Source organism: Amblyraja radiata, chromosome 3, assembly GCF_010909765.2.
Source record: "Amblyraja radiata isolate CabotCenter1 chromosome 3, sAmbRad1.1.pri, whole genome shotgun sequence".
Lineage (NCBI taxonomy): Eukaryota > Metazoa > Chordata > Chondrichthyes > Rajiformes > Rajidae > Amblyraja > Amblyraja radiata.
The window spans coordinates 108,189,929-108,209,127 of NC_045958.1; the positions used below are offsets into that span (position 1 = coordinate 108,189,929).

General features: G+C 46.3%; 1 protein-coding gene across 1 annotated transcript in view; it reads right to left on the reverse strand.

Annotated features, from left to right (window-relative positions):
* Nucleotides 1–4,382: 4,382 nt before the first annotated feature.
* Nucleotides 4,383–19,199, reverse strand: part of LOC116971587 (EF-hand calcium-binding domain-containing protein 6-like) — an 89,129-nt gene continuing 74,312 nt past the window's right edge. The window contains exons 15-18 of the mRNA XM_033018821.1: nt 16,134–16,377; nt 15,141–15,313; nt 8,292–8,448; nt 4,383–4,785 (exon numbers count right to left, since the gene is read on the reverse strand). Coding sequence (XP_032874712.1) covers nt 4,540–4,785; nt 8,292–8,448; nt 15,141–15,313; nt 16,134–16,377 — 820 coding nt within the window. The 3' untranslated portion in view covers nt 4,383–4,539. The remainder of the gene's footprint in view (nt 4,786–8,291; nt 8,449–15,140; nt 15,314–16,133; nt 16,378–19,199) is intronic.

Sequence of the window (19,199 nt, forward strand, 5' to 3'; positions counted from 1 at the left end):
TTCTCCACAGATGCTGCCTGACCCGCTGAGTAACTCCAGCACTCTATGAAACGTCACCTATCCATGTTCTCCACAGATGCTGCCTGGCCCGCTGAGTTCTTCCAGCACTTGATGTCTTTTTTTTCGATTACAATTTAATATCTCCACTTTGTTCACAGCGTCTGGACAGAAATCAGAGTCGAAGTCGAAACGTAAAGTGCTGGAGGAACTCAGCGGGTCGGGCAGCATCTGGGGAGGGAATGTGCAGATGCCGGCCGTTTCGGGTGTGAAGGAGGGTTATAACCCAGAATGTTACCTATCCCTTTTCTCCAATAGGAATGTGGAATAGATCGGGTAGATGCACAGAATCTCTTGCCCAGAGTAGGGGAATCGAGGACCAGAGGACATAGGTTCGAGGTGAAGGGGAAAAGATTTAATAGAAATCTGAGGAGTAACCTTTTCACACAAAGGGTGGTGGGTGTATGGAACGAGCTGCCAGAGGAGGTAGTTGAGGCTGGGACTATCGCAATGTTTAAGAAACAGTTAGACAGGTACATGGATAGGACAGCTTTAGAGGGATATGGGCCAAACACAGGTAGGTGGGACTAGTGTAGATGGGACATGATGGTTGGTGTGGACAAGTTGGCCCGTAGGGCCTGTTTCCATGCTGTATGAATCTATGACTCCAGAGATGCTGCCTGACCTGGTGAGTTACTCCAGTATTTTGTGTCTATCTTTGGGTCAGTACCTTTCTCAAAGCCAATAGCAAAATGTTAATGTTAATTAGTTTGAAGAAGGGTCCTGACACAAAATGTCGTCTGTCCTTTGCCTCCACAGATGCTGCTTGACTGAATTACTCCAGCATTTTGTGCTTGGCTCAAGGTTCCAGCATCTGCAGTTCCATGGGTCTCCATCTGAAAATCAATACCTTAAAGAAGCAATCTGATGTTAAATGAAGTCTGCTTTTCACCGGTTAAGCCCCTGTCCCACTGTACGAGTTTACCCAAGAGCTCTCCCGAGTTAAAAAACAAATCAAACTCGTGGTAAGTACGTAGAATGTACGTAGCGGGTACGTCGGAGCTCGGGACGTCTCTTAGCGGCTCGTAACGCTAACGGCAGGTGCTCGAGAAACGCGGTAAGCTCGTGAAGATTTTTCAACATGTTGAAAAATGTCCACGAGAGCCCCGAGTACCTACGAGCGGCTATTACCGTAATTCTCCGAGTTCGAATCAGGGGAAACTCGGGAGAACTCTTGAATTACCTCGTACAGTGGGACCTAATCTAAACCTAATCCTAGATTCTCGACCCGAAACGTCACCTATTCCCTCGCTCCATAGATGCTGCCTCACCCGCTGAGTTTCTCCAGCATTTTTGTATCCCTTCGATTTTTCCAGAATCTGCAGTTCTTTCTTAAACTAAACCTAATCGCTGCTGTATGGGATTTGTGATTATTGCCACAGCAATCAGTGTTGAACAGGTCCAACAATTGTTGTTACTCCGCATTCTGTGTTCTTCACATCCCAATATTACTGCCCCTTTGTATTCCATGCGAGTTGTTTCTGAGTATAATGACTTACTGAATAGTGAAAGGTCTGGATAGATTGGATGTGGCGAGGATGTTTCCACTAGTGGGAGAGTCTAGGACCAGAGGTCACAGCCTCAGAATTGAAGGACTTTCCTTTAGGAAGGGGATGAGGAGGAATTTCTTTAGTCATAGGGTGGTGATTCGGTGGAATTCATTGCCACAGAAGGCTGTGGAGGTTGTTAATGGATATGTTTAAGGTAGAGATAGATTCTTCATTAGTACGGGTGTCGGGGGTTATGGGGAGAAGGCAGGAGAATGGGGTTCGGACAGGTGAGATAGTCAGCCATGATTGAATGGCGGAGTAGACTTGATGGGCCGAATAGCCTAATTCAGCCTAATTCCGTTCCTATGACTTATGAACATGAATTTCTGAAAATGCAAAGTCATCTATAAATATTTCTTTATTTCAGATCTGAAAAAATTGCAGATCAATCTTGCAAAAGATACCGAGAACCAATACATACATATAACTATAACACACAATCTGCATTAACTCAGGTGAATGCCATAATTTTAACATCCATTAATTAAGATTTGGATTTACATTGAGGGGTAACTTTTTCACACAGGTGAATGGAACGAGCTGCCGGAGGAGGTAGTTGAGGCAGGTGCTATTGCAATGTTCAAGAAACATTTAAACAGGTACGTGAGATAGGACAGGTTAAGAGGGATATGGGTCAAACGCAGGCAGGTGGGACATGTAGATGGGACATGTTAGTCGGTGTGGGCAAGTTGGGCCAAAGAGCCTGTTTCCATGCTGTATGATTCTATGACCCTGTGGGCTATCTTTCTGCTCACCATACCACAGCAGAACCTACATTTAAAAATGACATTTAACTCCTCACCCTTTGAAATTCCACTAATCTACTTGCTTGTGATGAAACACTTTCCCCAGTTGACTGAAATCTGAAAAATCAAATGGGTTTTTAGTTTAGTTTTAATTGAGAGCTACAGCATGGAAACAGGCCCTTCGGCCCACCTAGTCTGCACCGACCGGCACATTAACACTACCCTGGCCACACAAGGGACAATTTACAATTATACCAAGCCAATTAACCTACAAACCTGTACGTCTTTGGAGTGTGGGAGGAAACCGGAGCTCCTGGAGAAAACCCACGAGTTCACGGGGAGAACGTACAAACTCCGTACTGTCAGAACCCGTAGTCAGGATCGAACTTGAACTTACCTTCCACTACCTGCAACCTCCGGCAACCACCTGCAACCTCCTCAACCACCTGCAACCTCCGGCAACCACCTTCAACTAGCATCGCAACCGGCTTCGACTAAATAATTACCGATTTTTAAAACGGCAACCTATTTTTAGCCGCGGCCGGTTTTGAATATTTTGAAATAATCGCCGGAACATAGAAGAAGCGGAAACCACTTTCGACCATTAGGGAGACTGATACTTTACAGCTGTTTTAGACTGATAAAAATCTCCGGGAACCTCCGGGAACCGCACGGAAACCTTGGGTGGGGCACAAAGTCTCCAGAAGTTTCCGTTCAGGTTTCCTAAGTGGGACAGGGGCCTAAGTGGGACAGGGGCATAAGTGGGACAGGGGCATAAGTGGGACAGGGGCATAAGGCAGCAACGCTACAGCTGCACCAGCGGATTTGTGGTGCACACATTTTTTAAAGCTTGTTGGGGGATGCGGAAATGACGTTTGTAAAAATAGCATGGTAATTTATGATGAACTGACTGACTGAAACAAATCAGTTCCCTGACCAAGAACATGCACAAATTCACTGTGCATTTCCTGCAAGACTAAATATTGTCATTTCTAAAACAGCTGTAAAGAACATCAGGAAGAGTCGATGTTTTAAAAGGTGTGCAAGAAATCCGAGTTTATTTTTTCACTTTGAGACGGCACACTGGCTCAGTTGGTAGAGCTGTTACCTCACGGTGTCAGACGCAGGTTCGATCCTGATCTCGGGTGCTGCCTGTGTGGAGTTTACGCATTTTCCCTGTGACGGTGCGGATTTTCTCCGGGTGCTCCGGTTTCCTCCCACATCCCAAAGACGCGCAGGTTTGTGGACTAATGTAAAATTGCCCCTAATATTCGGGAAGTGGATGAGAAAGTGGGATAACATAGAACGTGTGTGAACGGGTGATCGATGGTCGGCGTGGACTCAGTGGGCTTTAGAGTCTGTTTCCATGCTGTATCTTTGAAACAAAATCTTTCACACTCAAGAGAACTGCCATTCCAAGCCTCACCACCACACGCCCGAATCAGTAATAAGGAAGGCAAATGCAATGCAAGCATTTATTTAGAGAGGACTATAATATAAAAACAAGGATGTAATATTGAGGATCTATAAGGCGCTGGTCAGACCACATTTGGAGTATTGTGAGCAATTTTGGTTCCTATATCTGAGGAAGGATGTGCTGGCTCTGGAGAGGGTCCAGAGGAGGTTTACGAGAATGATCCCAGGAATTAATTGGTTAACGTATGATGAGCGTTTGACAGCACTGGGCCTGTACTCGCTTAGAAGGATGAGGGAGGACCTCATTGAATAGTGAAAGGCCTGGATAGAATGGATGTGGAGAGGATGTTACCACTAGTGAGAGTGTCTAGGACTAGAAGACATAGCCTTAGAATAAAAGGACATACTTTTATGAAGATGAAGAGGAATTTCTTTAGTCAGAGGGTGGTGAATCTGTGGAATTCATTGCCACAGACGGCTGTGGAGGCCAAGTCAATGGATATTTTTAAGGCAGAGATTGATAGATTCTTGATTAGTATGGGTGTCAGGGGTTATGGGGAGAAGGCAGGAGAATGGGTTTGAGAGGGAGAGATAGATCAGCCATGATTGAATGGTGGAGTAGACACAATGGGCTGAATGGCCTAATTCTGCTCCTATCACTTATGAACACCCCGCCCCACTCCTCCCCAAAGCAAAATGATCAAAATTGAGTTAAAGATGATTTAAAAAAAAAGAGAAATCGAATATCTTTAAAATGTACAAATTATTTATCATTTTAAGGTTTTGCTTTCTGCTCGGTTCTCTTTCTTGTAGGTCTCTTCCAGGAACTTTTTGTAGTTGACTTTGCCTTCCATGTTCTCGTCAAATTTGGTCATGATGTGGTAAACCTCATCCTCGTTCAGGAGCAGATCGCAGAGCTTGAGCACGGCGCGGAACTCTGGCAGGGATAGGTAACCGCTGCTGGTGCTATCCAACTTCTTAAAGGCTCGTCGCAGTGGCTTCCATTCACCCTGAAGCTGCACAGCACAAGTTAGACCAACAATTAGGTTTACTTGGACTACCTTTCATGACGCAGCTTCACAGGACTTTGATAGAGACAATCGTTTTCTTACCTCCTGGTGTAGTGACAAGTTGGGCCGAAGGGCCTGTTTCCACACTGTACCACTCTAGGACTCCAGTTCCCATTCCTTCTACAGATGCACCATAGAAATCATTTTATCGGGATGAATCACAGCCTCTTCCAAGACCGCAAGAAATTGCAGAGAATTGTGGACGCAGCCCAGACCATCACACAAACCAACCTCTCTTCCATTGGCTCCATTTATACCTCACTCTGCCCCGGCAAGGCCAGCAGCATAATCAAGGACCAGTCGCACCCTGGCCACTCCATCTTCTCCCCTCTCTTATCAGGACAAGGTAGAGAAGTGTGAAAACGCACACCTCCAGATTCAGGGACAGTTTCTATCCAGCTGTTATCAGGCAACTGAACCATCCTACCACAACCAGAGAGCAGTCCTGAACCACTATCCACCTCATTGGTGACCATTGGACTATCCTTGATCGGACTTTGCTGGCTTTACCATGCACTAAACATTATTCCCTTTTCATGTATCCATACCAGGGTTCGGCAACCCACGGCCCCCGGGCTGAATGCGGCCCGTAACCCGAAATCATCCGGCCGGCGGGCGGATTATTTTCCCCGTAATCATCCGGCCCGCCGAGCGCCTGCCCCGAGCAGCGGCCGAGCTCTGGCTGTACCTCATCCTGCGCAAAGCCGCCGGCACGGCCGCGCACCTTCTGTGAACACGTTTAAGAAAGAACTGCAGATGCTGGAAAAATCGAAGGTAGACAAAAATGCTGGAGAAACTCAGCGGGTGAGTCATTGAAGGATTGCACGAGGCTGCCTCACCCGCTGAGTTTCCTCAGCATTTTTGTCAACATTCTGTGAACACGTGATTTGATGCCTGCCATCCGGGGCGGGATGGGGGCGGGACGCACGTGTACACGTGATAGATGTGGCCTGCCATCCGCTCACAGACATGCGTCCCGGCCCCTATGCAAAACAAGGTTGCCGACCCCTGACCCATACACTGTAAAGGGCTCGATTGTAATCATGTATTGTCTTTCTGCTGACTGGTTAGCACGCAACAAATGCTGTTCACTGTACCACGTGACAATAAACTAAACTGAATTGTACTGAACTAACCTCCCCTCTACTTTCAGTCTGAAGAAGGGTCTTTGGTATGAACGAGCATCTGCAGTCCCTTTCTACACACTGTATAGGACTTAGTTTAGACCAGATTGGTGTGCAGCACTGGGTGCCCCATTACAGGAAATATGTGTAGGCTGCGGAGAGGGTGCAGAGGAAGTTTACCAGAATGATGCCTGGATTGTAGGATTTCATCTGGAGGGAGGGGTTGGATAAACTTGGATTGGTTTCTCTGGAACATTGGAAGTTGAGTGGAGACAATGGAAAAATAGAAAAATAATGAGAGGAATAGATAGGGTAGATAGTCAGAACCTTTTCCCCAGAGTGGAAATGTCCAAACACTAGAGGGCATAGCTATAAGGTGAGAGGGGGGAATGTTAAATGGACAGGTGCATAGATAGGAAACATTTAGAAGGATATATGGGCCAAATGTGGGCAGGTGGAACTAGTGTAGATGGGACATCTTTGTCAGCGTGGGCTGAAGGGCCTGTTTTCATGCTCTATGGTGCTGTGACTAGAATTGCATTTTCCTGGAATAGTATTTGCAAACTTCAACCTATTTACACCCAATATAAGAATTTGTGAAGGGGAAGCAGTCTTCATATATTGACGTTAAGTATTGTTATTAAGTTATTGTGTAATGGGCCTGTCCCACTTGCTGATTTTTTAGGCAACTACCGGCGACTGTCACAGGCGTAGCGGGTCGCCGAAAAACCGGCGACAACCTACGTCATCCTGGCGACAACCTACGACAGCGCCCAAGTCAGGAGAAGTCAAGCCACGCTCATTGGCGTCAAAAACACACTGTCGCCGAAATTTTTTTCAACGTGTTGAAAATTTAGCGGCGACCAGAAAGACCAGAAAGACGCTACGACTTTTTGCGCGACTGAGGAGATTACGCCCAGCGGCCACCGGCGAACATGTGGCGGCAAACTAGTCGCCTGTTAGCAGTTGCCTAAAAAATCGCCTAAGTGGGACATGCCTGTAAGGCACAGGAATGCGTTTCCACAATGTGAATTGGCGATAATTCTATGAATTAGGGGTGGGATGATGAAGGGATTTGTAACTTTATAACTTTGTCGTTGCCTTTGTGGTGGCTCTTTTGTGAACAAATTTTTTTTTTAATTCCGCCTAGCTAGGTACAAGTGACAATAAAGTTTCATCATCATCAGAACCATTTAAAAGTTCCTTTCAAAATTGGCAAGCAGAAAAAAATACAGTCCTGGGAAAAAAAAAATTCTAGGGGGAACAAAATATCTTGCACTAAACATTATTCATGTTATACCCTTAAAAAATGTATCTGTACACTGTCAATGGCTCGATTGTAATCATGTATTGTCTTTCCGCTGACTGGTTAGCACACAACAAAAGCTTTTCACTGTACCTTGGTACACGTGACAATAAACTAAACTCAAACTCACAAGAAATGGAATAGCCTGATGTACAATAATCAGTAGTCATAGGGTGATACAGTGTGGAATCAGGTCCTTCGGCCCAACTTGCCCACACTGGCCAACATGTCCCAGCTACACTAGTCCCCCCCCACCTGCCAGCATTTGGTCCATATCCCTTTAAACCTGTCCTATCCATGTACCTGTCTAACTGCTTCTTAAATGTTGTGATACGCCCTGTCTCAACTACCTCCTCCAGCAGCTCGTTCCATACATCCACCGCCCTTTGCGTGAAAAAGATACCCCTCAGATTCCTTTTAAATCTTAAATCTTAAGACTTAAGACTTTTGCCTTCCATCACAGTGAGGAGGTGCCTGGTGAAATCACTGTGGTGGATGTTAAATTGTGTTTATTGTGTGTTTTTGGCTTTTTTATTATATGTATGACTGCATGGCATTCGTTCAGACCGAAAGGTCTGAATGACAAATAAATAAATTCAATTCAATTCAATTCAATTCACCTTAAACCTATGTCTTCTGGTCCTCGATTTACCTACTCTGGGCAAGAGACTCTGTGCATCCACCCGATCTATTTGTTTCATGATCTTATACACCTCTATAAGATCACTCCTCATCCTGCTGCGCTCCAAGGAATGGAGACCCAGCTCCCCGTGGTCCTTGATTGTCCTGCTGGCCTTGCCGAGGCAGCGTGAGGTGTAAATGGAGTCAATGGAAGGGAGGTCGGTTTGTGCGATGGTCTGGGCTGTGTCGACAATTGGCTGCAATTTTTTTGGTGGAGCTGTTCCAAAACCGGGCCGTGATGCATCCCGATAAAATGCTTTCTGCGGCGCGTCTGTGGAAGTTGGTGAGAGTTCCGCACTATAATCAGAGCTAATCTGTGAGCCGGCGGTGGTCGTTATTACCTTCTGGCGGAGCCTGTCTGTGACGGTGTTCAGCCCGGTCCCATGTTGCTCGGTGAACTGACTGTTGGGATGCTGGAGTACCGCCAACATGTTGCTGCCCTCCCGCCATTGCTGTCGCCGCATTGCGAAAGGTCTCAGGAAGTCGATGTAGGAAACCCTGGTGGGCAAGTTCAGACAATAAAAAATTGCCAGTGACACGAAACATATTTTTGTTTAAGAAAGAACTGCAGATGCTGGAAAAAATTGAAGGTAGACAAAAACGCTGGAGAAACTCAGTGGGTGAGGCAGCATCTATGGATTCTGGGTCTCGACCCGAAACGTCGCCTATCCCTTCTCTCCATAGATGTTGCCTCACCCGCTGAGTTTCTCCAGTATTTTTGCCTACCGTTGAAACATATTCTTACACAATTTAAACACCTTTAGCAGAGTTCCAAGTATTTAACACAACAGGGTTTACATAGCAGTCTTTAGACTTACAGAGAAAATAGATGTAGGGATAGGCCATTCGGCCTTTCGAGCCAGCACCTCCCCGTCATATGATCATGGCTGATCATCCAAAATCAGTACCGAGTTCCTGCTTTCTCCCCATATCCCCTGTTTACTTTAGACTGTAGAGATACAGCGTGGAAACAGGCCCTTCGGCCCAGAGAGTCCGTGCCGACCAGAAATCCCTACACACTAGCACTATCCTACACGCACTAGGGACAATGTAGAATTTTTACCGAAGGCAAATTAACCTACAACATGCACATCTTTGGAGTGTGGGAGGAAACCTGAGCACCTGGTGAAAACCCACGCAAGTCACGGGGAGAACGTACTCACTCTGTACAGACAGCACCCGTAGTCAGGATCTAGCCTGGGTCTCCGGCGCTGTAAAGGGCCTGTACCACTGTACGAGTTCTCCCGAGTTTCCCCTGATTCGAACTCGGAGAATTACGGTAATGGCCGCTCGTAGGTACTCGGGGCTGTCGTGGACATTTTTTCAACATGTTGAAAAATCTTCACGAGTCTTCCAGAGCTTACCGTGTTTCCCGAGTACCTGCCGTTAGCATTACGAGCCGCGAAGAGCCGTCCCTGAACTCCGACGTACCCGCTACGTACGTTCTACGTGCTTACCACGAGTTTGATATTTTTTTTAACTCGGGAGGGCTCTTGGGTAAACTCGTACATTGGGATAGGGCTTTAAGGCAGCAACCACCGCTGTACCACCGTGCCACCCAGCCAAAATGTAGAAACAAGGGACTGCAGGTGCAGGTTTACATAAAAAGAAACAAAGTGCTGGAGTAACTCAGCGAGCCATGCAGCATCTCTGGATAATGGATAGATTATGTTTCGTGTTGGGACGTGGAATTTTATATCGAAGTCAAGTGAGTGACTACGTGAAGACCCCGCCAGCCCGCATGCGCATCAATACGTCGACGCATGGGGATATGCTTCTTTTAATCATATGAATAAACTATGCTCCGTGTACCGGAGGCATTAACAGGCTGCTCCAGCCATATGCCTGTGCTAACACCTGGCAGGGTTGCAGTATTTCTCCCACTCCGTCGTAGGGAGTATCGGAACGAAGTGACTCCGATTATGATGCTGGCTCATCCAGGTCATATGGGGGCCTGAGGCCTGAGGTAGCAACACCTTGTGCAGGGTTGCGCTGTATTTCGTCCCCTGATATACTCTGTTGAGGCTACAGAAGGGAGCAAGGACTCTAAGTCATTAACAGGTGCAACCTGTCTGGTAAGTACAATAAATAATGATTTATACCGACAGCAGAGGACCACGGCAGTGCGGAAAGCCGATGGCCACTTCGGAGTCGCTGGCAGCGCCGGTCTGCACAGCTAGTTCCGATTCTGCTCCTAGAGGGAGCAGCTTGGCAACCCCGAGTCGGGGCCAAGCCAAAGCCAAGTCTGTGAGACAAGTCCTGTCGGACAATTCGGGATAAGAGGATTCTGTCCCCACATTTATGGCAGATGTGATTGGCCATTTGTCTCAATTGGAACATCTGATGGATCAGATGGTGGCACAAAATATGCTCCGTGTTACGGTTTCAGTTAGAGGACTGTGAAGCAATTCCTGATTAAGGCTTCCATTATGCTAAATTCCACTCTGAGGAAGAACGCTGAGAATTCGTGGTGACTCTTATAGTCAAGAGTTGACAGGGAACTCGTATTCCCACATCAAGGGGAGACTGTGTTTTCAGCTCTAGTCATAAGGTTCTGATTATATGTTATCAGCGGAATGTATGAATGACTAGATAATGCATCTTCCGCGGCAAGAGAAGCCAAAAACTTTCCGTCCGTATGGTCAATAGAGGAACAGTGGTTCCAAGTGGAATCAGTGACATCTCACGGAGGATGAGTGGTCTGCCCAAGAACAAGAGGGGTATATTTCTCAAGATTACAGAAACATGGAGCATGCCAAATCAGGTTAGGATTTGGCTAATCTGATCATGTGTTTAGTTACCCAGTTTAAGATGGATGATTGGCTTTCAGCAATTTAACTGATTCAGAGAATCGATCTTCAAGATGCATACTTTGCCATATCTATACACATGAGGCACAGATTATCTGATGTTTTGATAACAAAGCCAGTGGTGGAAGCTAATGCTGCCCTACTCAGTTCAAAGGGCATTGTGTCATCGAGTTTTAGATAATATGCAAAATTTGTAGCTGATAAAACTTAGGGGTTTATCAGTAGATACCTCTTGCGATATTAAGGATGAGGCAACATGAAATTTAATAGTGCCAATTTTGCCTATTCATTCAGGCCATGGTAAGGCGGCTGAAGCAACTCCTATTTACTCGGTCACGAGTGATGGCTGGGGCAGCCTGTCTTCTCGGGCAGCTAACTCTGCACGATTGTATGGGAAGTTTGTGAACAAAATATGTGAGTTACCTTTAAACGGAAGTAACAGAGGTTTGTGTGGCTTTCAGTTTGAGCCTAGAGAAGCATTTATGTGATAGCACAATTGACACTGCTTGTGCTGCTTTGTCATTCTCTATAGTACCATAAGTGGGACAATAAATGATGGGTTATTCACCCGCTGTTCACTTACGTTATGCAGGGTGTCTTTTATATGACCACTCTAAAAGCCTACACGCATTGGAGTGTGCGATGTATATCAGTAAATTATTAAGCAAATATTCTTCTACTGTATTCCTAATGGGAGCAGTATTTTTAAGTTGATTATGCTTTCAGCAAATGATTTCAGCACAAAGAACACAGTCTTTACTCAATCTCTGGCTCGGTCTCTGGGTCATAACTAACATTAGGGTAGCTTGTTATGGGAATTATCTCATAAGCAAAATGGGCATGATTGGGTACATTTGGAGTGTCAGCATACCCACCAGAGCAGAGATTGGAGTTGTGTCATTAGGTATACAAGTACACTGAGCTTGCTAGCACCTATGAGATGAAAGATAGTTTCATTATTGTTATTCAATAGTCTCAAGATATTGCTGATGACTCATTAGCAGCCAATAGAATGGATAGTCCCCTTTCATCATACAGCAAGAGGCTTACATAGTGCGTTAATAAGTTATTAAATTTGATTGAATATGTCTGGATATTTGCAGATAGAATTCTGCACAGTGTTGCATGAGTTATTGTCTAACTCAAAGTCAATTGGGACTATGGTCCGGTTAGGAACAATGGCCATGTATGAAAGTTAGCATCATGGTATTAATAACCCATGTTTTTCTACCATTAATGGTTTATCTGTTTAAGTGTTTCACACACAGATTGGGTTACTGCATGAAACCACAAAGCTTTGAAGGTTTCACGTAGTCACTCACGTGACTTTGATATAAAATAGATAGATTGCACGAGAATTTACCGTTTGAAGTTTGATCTTTATTTTATGAGAAGTTGAAGTGAGGGAATACGTGCCCTCCACTCCCAACCCTACTTCTCATAAAGATCATTCGGTAATTCTAAGGTCGTTAATCTTTCCATAGCTTAAGTTCAGCAACTAGTCTGTGGTTTCATACAGCTGCTCTGAAGGTTGATGCGCATGCAGGCTGGCGAGCTCTTCACGCATTCCCTCATTTCAACTTCTCATTAAATAAAGATCAAACTTCAAAAGGTAAGTTCTCATTTAATCTTTCTATTCTTTGCCACAGCATACTGCGGAGGCCAAGTTAATAGATATTTTTAAAACAAAGATAGATAGATTCTTGATTAAATCTTTAAAATAGCGGAGTCAGGAGATATGGGGAGAAGGCAGGAACGGGGTTTTGATTGGGGATGATCAGCCATGATCACATTGATTGGCGGTGCTGGTTCGAAAGGCCAAATGGCACTATTGTCTATTGTCTATTGATTAGTACAGGTGTCAGGGGTTATGGGGAGAAGGCAGGAGAATGGGATTAGGAGGGAGAGATAGATCAGCCATGGTAGGATTGATGGGCCGAATGGCCTGAGAGAAGAGCATGGATACTATAGATATTCAGAACCTGTTTCCCAGGGTGGAGATGTGAAAGAGCAGAGGGCATAGCTTTAAGGGTCAGAGCGGAAAAGTTTTAAGGTGTTGAACGGGGCAGGTTTAGCTTGGTATCATATTGGGCGTGGACATTGTGGGTCGATGGGCATGTCCCTTTCAGCACTGTTCTATGTTCTATGTACAAATCCTTAATGGTAGGATTGGTGGAACAGCGGTCGAGTTGCTGCCTTACAGCGCCAGAGGACCGGGTTCGATCCTGACTACAGATGCTGCCTTTACGGAGTTTGCACGACTTCCCTGTGACCTGCATGGGGTTCTCCATGTGCCCCGGTTTCCTCCCACACTACAACGGCCTACAGCCTTGTAGCTTCAATGGGTTTGATAAAAATTGTAAATTGTTCCTAGTGTGTAGGATGTGCTAGCATACGGGGTGATCGCTGGTTGGCGTACACTTTGTGGGCCAAAGGGTTTGTTTCCACGCTGTATCTCCAAACTAAACTAAAGACTGCTGGGCGGCATGGTTGGATAAATGGGTGTATGGGGACATAGGAGAGGGAGTTGGTGGGAAGGGGGGAGGGGGGGTATTGGTTAAAAGCAACTTACCAAATAGTGAAGGGCCTGGTTAGGGTGGATGTGGAGAGGAGGTTTCCACTAGTGAGAGAGTCTAGGACCAGAGGTCATAGCCTCAGAATAATAGACGTACCTTTAGAATGGAGATGAGGAGGAATTTCTTTAATCAGTGGGCGGTGAATCTGTGGAATTCTTTGCCACAGACGGCTGTGGAGGCCAAGTCAATGGATATTTTTAAGGCAGAGATAGATAGATTCATGATTAGTACGGGTGTCAGGGGTTATGTGGAGAAGGCAGGAGAATGGGGTTAGGAGGGAGAGATAGATCAGCCATGATTGAATGGCAGAGTAGACTTGATGGGCCGAACGGCCGAATTCTGCTCCTAGAACTTATTAACTTAAATGTAACGAGGGGTCGGTGGACCAGATCGTGAATGTCCCTTCCCGTTTAAGAAGGAATACTTTCATTTCAGGCATTATGAAGGAACTGCAAGGTCTAGTGGCTGGTTTTCTGAGCATTCTGACCAGGCAGCTCTTAAAAATGCATTTAAGATAGACACAAAAAGCTGGAGTAACTCAATAGACAATAGACAATAGGTGCAGGAGTAGGCTATTCAGCCCTTCGAGCCAGCACCGCCATTCAATGTGATCATGGCTGATCATCCCCAATCGGTATCCCGTTCCTGCCTTCTCCCCGTATCCCCTGACTCCGCTATCTTTAAGAGCCCTATCCAGCTCTCTCTCAGTGGGACAGGCAGCATCTCTGGAGAGAAGGAATGGGTGACGTTTCGGGTCGAGACTCTTCATCAGACTCAAGTTTACTCCAGCTTTTTGTGTCTATCTGTGGTGTAAACCAGCATCTGCAGTTTCTTGCCACACAGAATGAAGTGTTGGGGTTAAGGACAGGTGGGCAAGGAGGACAGACACGCATAGGAAGGAACTGCAGATGCTGGTTTACACTGACGATAGACTCAAAATGCAGGAGTAACTCAGCGGGACAGGCAGCATCTCTGACAATAGACAATAGACAATAGGTGCAGGAGTAGACCATTTGGCCCCTCGAACCAGCACCGCCATTCAATGTGATCATGGCTGATCATCCCCAATCAGTACCCCGTTCCTGCTTCTCCCCATATCCCCTGACCCCGCTATTTTTAAGAGCCCTATCTAGCTCTCTCTTGAAAGCATCCAGAGAACCTGCCTCCACCGCCCTCTGAGGCAGAGAATTCCGCAGACTCGCCACTCTCTGTGAGAAAAAGTGTTCCCTCGTCTCCGTTCTAAATGGCTTACCCCTTATTCTTAAACTGTGGCCCCTGGTTCTGGACTCCCCCAACATCGGGAACATGTTTCCTGCCTCTAGTGTGTCCAAGCCCTTAACAATCTCTGGAGGGAAGGAACCCGAAAAGTCACCCAATCCTCCTCTCCAGAGATGCTGCCTGTCACGCTGAGTGACTCCAGCATTTTGCGTCTCACTTCCAGGAGGAAGGAAAGACGATCGATCGGGAGGGGTGGACAGAGCGGGTGGAATATTGGACGGAACACAACGACCCCCGCTTGTGCGCTGTGTGAATCCCACGACATTCGCTGCTCCATTGAGCAGTTTAATGACTTCGCTTCACTCCCTCAGTCTTGGAGACACTTCGTTGTTCACCATTAAATGGTCCCATTCTCAGGCACTGCCGGCTCACAATGCAGTGTTTAATTCCCCGGGCAACTGCGACTCCGCACTGAAACCCTCGCATTTTTAATCCAAAATATGCCGGAGTAAATGTTATTGCCTTTGTCTGCGGGAGGACCAGGTCTAACCCAGCGGCCTGAGCGCACGAACTTAGTTGACCTTACCGTCCATCCCCATTGACTTCGAATTTCTTCGCCAGCATTTCGCATTCGTATTCATTCAAATTTATACACAGCTCGCTCAAGATATCCTTAAACTCCTCTGTGCTGGTAAACCCGGTGCGGTAAGGGTCAAGTTCCTGAAATTCCTTCCTCAGGTCGTCCCACAGGTAATCAACCTGCAAGTTGAAGTCAAAGCGAGCGGAAATGGAGAGAGAGTTCCCCGTTTACTTTTGAGATACAGGCCCTTCGGCCCACCGAATCCACGCCGCCCACCAACCAACACATCAACGTGAGGGGGATAGATCGGGTCGACGCACAGAGTTAGTTATCGTTGCACAGAGTAGGGGGATCGGGGGAGTCCAGAACCAAGGGGGCACAGTTTCGGAATAAGGGGTAGGGCCATTTTGAGCGGAGACGAGGAAATACTTTTTCTGACAGAGAGTTGTGAGTGTGGAATTCTCTGCCTCAGAGGGCGGTGGAAGCCGGTTCCCTGGATGCTTTCAAGAGAGAGCTAGATAAGGCTCTTAAAGTCAGGGGATATGGGGAGGGCAGGAACGGGGTACTGATTGGGGATAATGAGCCATGATCACATTGAATGGCGGTGTTGGCTCGAAGGGCTGAATGACCTACTCCTGCACCTATTGTCTATAATTGAGGACCAGAGGATTTAGGTTTAAGGTGAGAGGGTGGGGGGAGGGGGACATTTAATAGGAAACTGAGGGGTAACTTTTTACACAAAGGGTGGTGGGTGTATGGAACGAGCTGCAGGAGGAGGTAGTTGAGGCAGGGACTGTAGTAATGTTTAACAAACATTTAGACAGGTGCATGGATAGGACAGGTTTAGAGGGATATGGGACAAGCACAGGCAGGTGGGACTAGTGCAGATGGGGCATGCTGCCTGGTGTGGGCAAGTTGGGCTGAAGGGCCCGTTTCCATGTTGTGTGACTCTATGACTCTATCTATGACGATAAACCGACCACCCGGTGAGAAGCTCACCTTGGCACGGACATTATCGACCAGGATGTCGGACGCACAGTTGAGGTTTTTCGAGCGCATCCTCAGATCGCAGTCCCCCTTTTTCGGGGGGCTTATTTTGGCGTTGGGGAAGCAGGCCGATTTGGGGGAGTGACCGAAATGTCTCACAAACTCCAGGAAGTCCAGGGTCTTGTCCTGGTTAGTGATCAGCGTCTTCCACAGCCTGCGAATCTCTCCCCGGGTTACCTCTGGGCAAATGTCAAAGCTGGGGTGGGGGAAACAAAGAGACCATTAATGATAGTGGTGGGTAGGTTCGAGAATAAAGTGGGGAGTCCACTTCAAACAGAAAACAAAGATGGCAATGAACATAGAGCATAGAAGGTGGACAAAAATGCTGGAGAAACTCAGCGGGTGAGGCGGCATCTATGGAGTGAAGGAATAAGGGTGACGGGTCACAGTTTAAGGATAAGGGGGAAATCTTTTAGGACCGAGATGAGAAAAACATTTTTCACACAGAAAGTAGTGAATCTCTGGAATTCTCTGCCACAGAAGGTAGTTGAGGCCAGTTCATTTGCTATATTTAAGAGGGAGTTAGTGTGGCCCTTGTGGCTAAAGGGATCAGGGGGTATGGAGAGAGGGCAGGGATGGGATACTGAGTTGGATGATCATGATCATATCGAATGGCGGTGCAGGCTCGAAGGGCCGAATGGCCTACTCCTGCACCTATTTTCTATGTTTCTATGCCAAGTTAGACTAATCTCTGCCTGATCCACGTGATCCATATCCCTCCATTCCCTGCATATCCATTGCGTCCATCCAAAAGCCTCTTAAACACCACTATCATATCTGCCTCCACCACCACCCAGTGTGTGGCAGTGTCGTCAGGGCCCGGGTGGTACTAAAGAGAGACTAGGCCCGGTCCACGGGCACCCTGGGGGATTTCTGGGACCGCTGGTGGTTTTAAACTGAATAAGGGGGGTGGGGTGTCGAATGGGCTAGTGGAGGATGGAGTTAAAGGGAAAGGGTTTCTTAAATGTGTGAGCGTAGAGACAGAGGGGTGTAAAATGAGGGTAGAAGCAATAGGTAGCAAGGTGAAAAGTAAAAGTGGCAGGCCGGAACATCCAGGGCAAAAATCAAAAAGGGCCACTTTTCAACAAAATTGTATAAGGGGTAAGAGTGTTGTAAAAACAAGCCTGAAGGCTTTGTGTCTCAATGCAAGGAGCATTCGTAATAAGGTGGATGAGTTGAATGTGCAGATAGCTATTAATGACTATGATATAGTTGGGATCACGGAGACATGGCTCCAGGGTGACCAAGGCTGGGAGCTGAACATCCAGGGATATTCAATATTCAGGAGGGATAGAGAGAAAGGAAAAGGAGGTGGGGTAGCGTTGCTGATTAGAGAGGAGATTAACGCAATGGAAAGGAAGGACATTAGTTTGCAGGATGTGGAATCGGTATGGGTAGAGCTGCGAAACACTAAGGGGCAGAAAACGCTGGTGGGTGTTGTGTACAGGCCACCTAACAGTAGTAGTGAAGTTGGAGATGGTATCAAACAGGAAATTAGAAATGCGTGCGACAAAGGCAAAACCGTTATAATGGGTGACTTCAATCTACATATAGATTGGGTGAATCAAATTGGCAGGGGTGCTGAGGAAGAGGATTTTTTGGAATGTATGCGGGATAGTTATCTAAATCAACATGTAGAGGAACCAACGAGAGAGCAGGCTATTTTAGACTGGGTATTGAGTAATGAGGAAGGGTTAGTTAGCAGTCTTGTTGCACGTGCCCCCTTGGGCAAGAGTGACCATAATATGGTTGAGTTCTTCATTAGGATGGAGAGTGACATTGTTAATTCAGAAACAATGGTTCTGAACTTAAAGAAAGGTAACTTTGAGGGTATCAGACGTGAATTGGCCAAGATTGACTGGCAATTAATTCTAAAAGGGTTGACGGTGGATATGCAATGGAAGACATTTAAAGACTGCATGGATGAACTACAAAAATTGTTCATCCCAGTTTGGCAAAAGAATAAATCAGGGAAGGTAGTGCATCCGTGGATAACAAGGGAAATCAGGGATAGTATCAAAGCGAAGGATGATGCGTACAAATTAGCCAGAAAAAGCAGCATACCGGAGGACTGGGAGAAATTCAGAGACCAGCAGAGGAGGACAAAGGGCTTAATTAGGAAAGGAAAAATAGATTATGAAAGAAAACTGGCAGGGAACATAAAAACTGACTGCAAAAGTTTTTATAGATATGTGAAAAGAAAGAGATTAGTTAAAACAAATGTAGGTCCCTTGCAGTCAGAAACAGGTGAGTTGATCATGGGGAACAAGGATATGGCGGACCAATTGAATAACTACTTTGGTTCCGTCTTCACTAAGGAAGACATAAATAATCTGCCGGAAATAGTAGGGGACCGCGGTTCTAAGGAGTTGGAGGAATTGAGTGAAATCCAGGTTAGCCGGGAAGTGGTGTTGGGTAAATTGAATGGATTAAAGGCCGATAAATCCCCAGGGCCAGATAGGCTGCATCCCAGAGTACTTAAGGAAGTAGCTCCAGAAATAGTGGATGCATTAGTAATAATCTTTCAAAACTCTTTAGATTCTGGAGTAGTTCCTGAGGATTGGCGGGTAGCAAACGTAACCCCACTTTTTAAGAAGGGAGGGAGAGAGAAAACGGGGAATTACTGACCAGTTAGTCTAACATCGGTAGTGGGGAAACTGCTAGAGTCAGTTATTAAAGATGGGATAGCAGCACATTTGGAAAGTGGTGAAATCATTGGACAAAGTCAGCATGGATTTACAAAAGGTAAATCATGTCTGACGAATCTTATAGAATTTTCGAGGATGTAACTAGTAGCGTGGATAGGGGAGAACCAGTGGATGTGGTGTATCTGGACTTCCAGAAGGCTTTCGACAAGGTCCCACATAAGAGATTAGTTTACAAACTTAAAGCACACGGCATTGGGGGTTCAGTATTGATGTGGATAGAGAACTGGCTGGCAAACAGGAAGCAAAGAGTAGGAGTAAACGGGTCCTTTTCACAATGGCAGGCAGTGACTAGTGGGGTACCGCAAGGCTC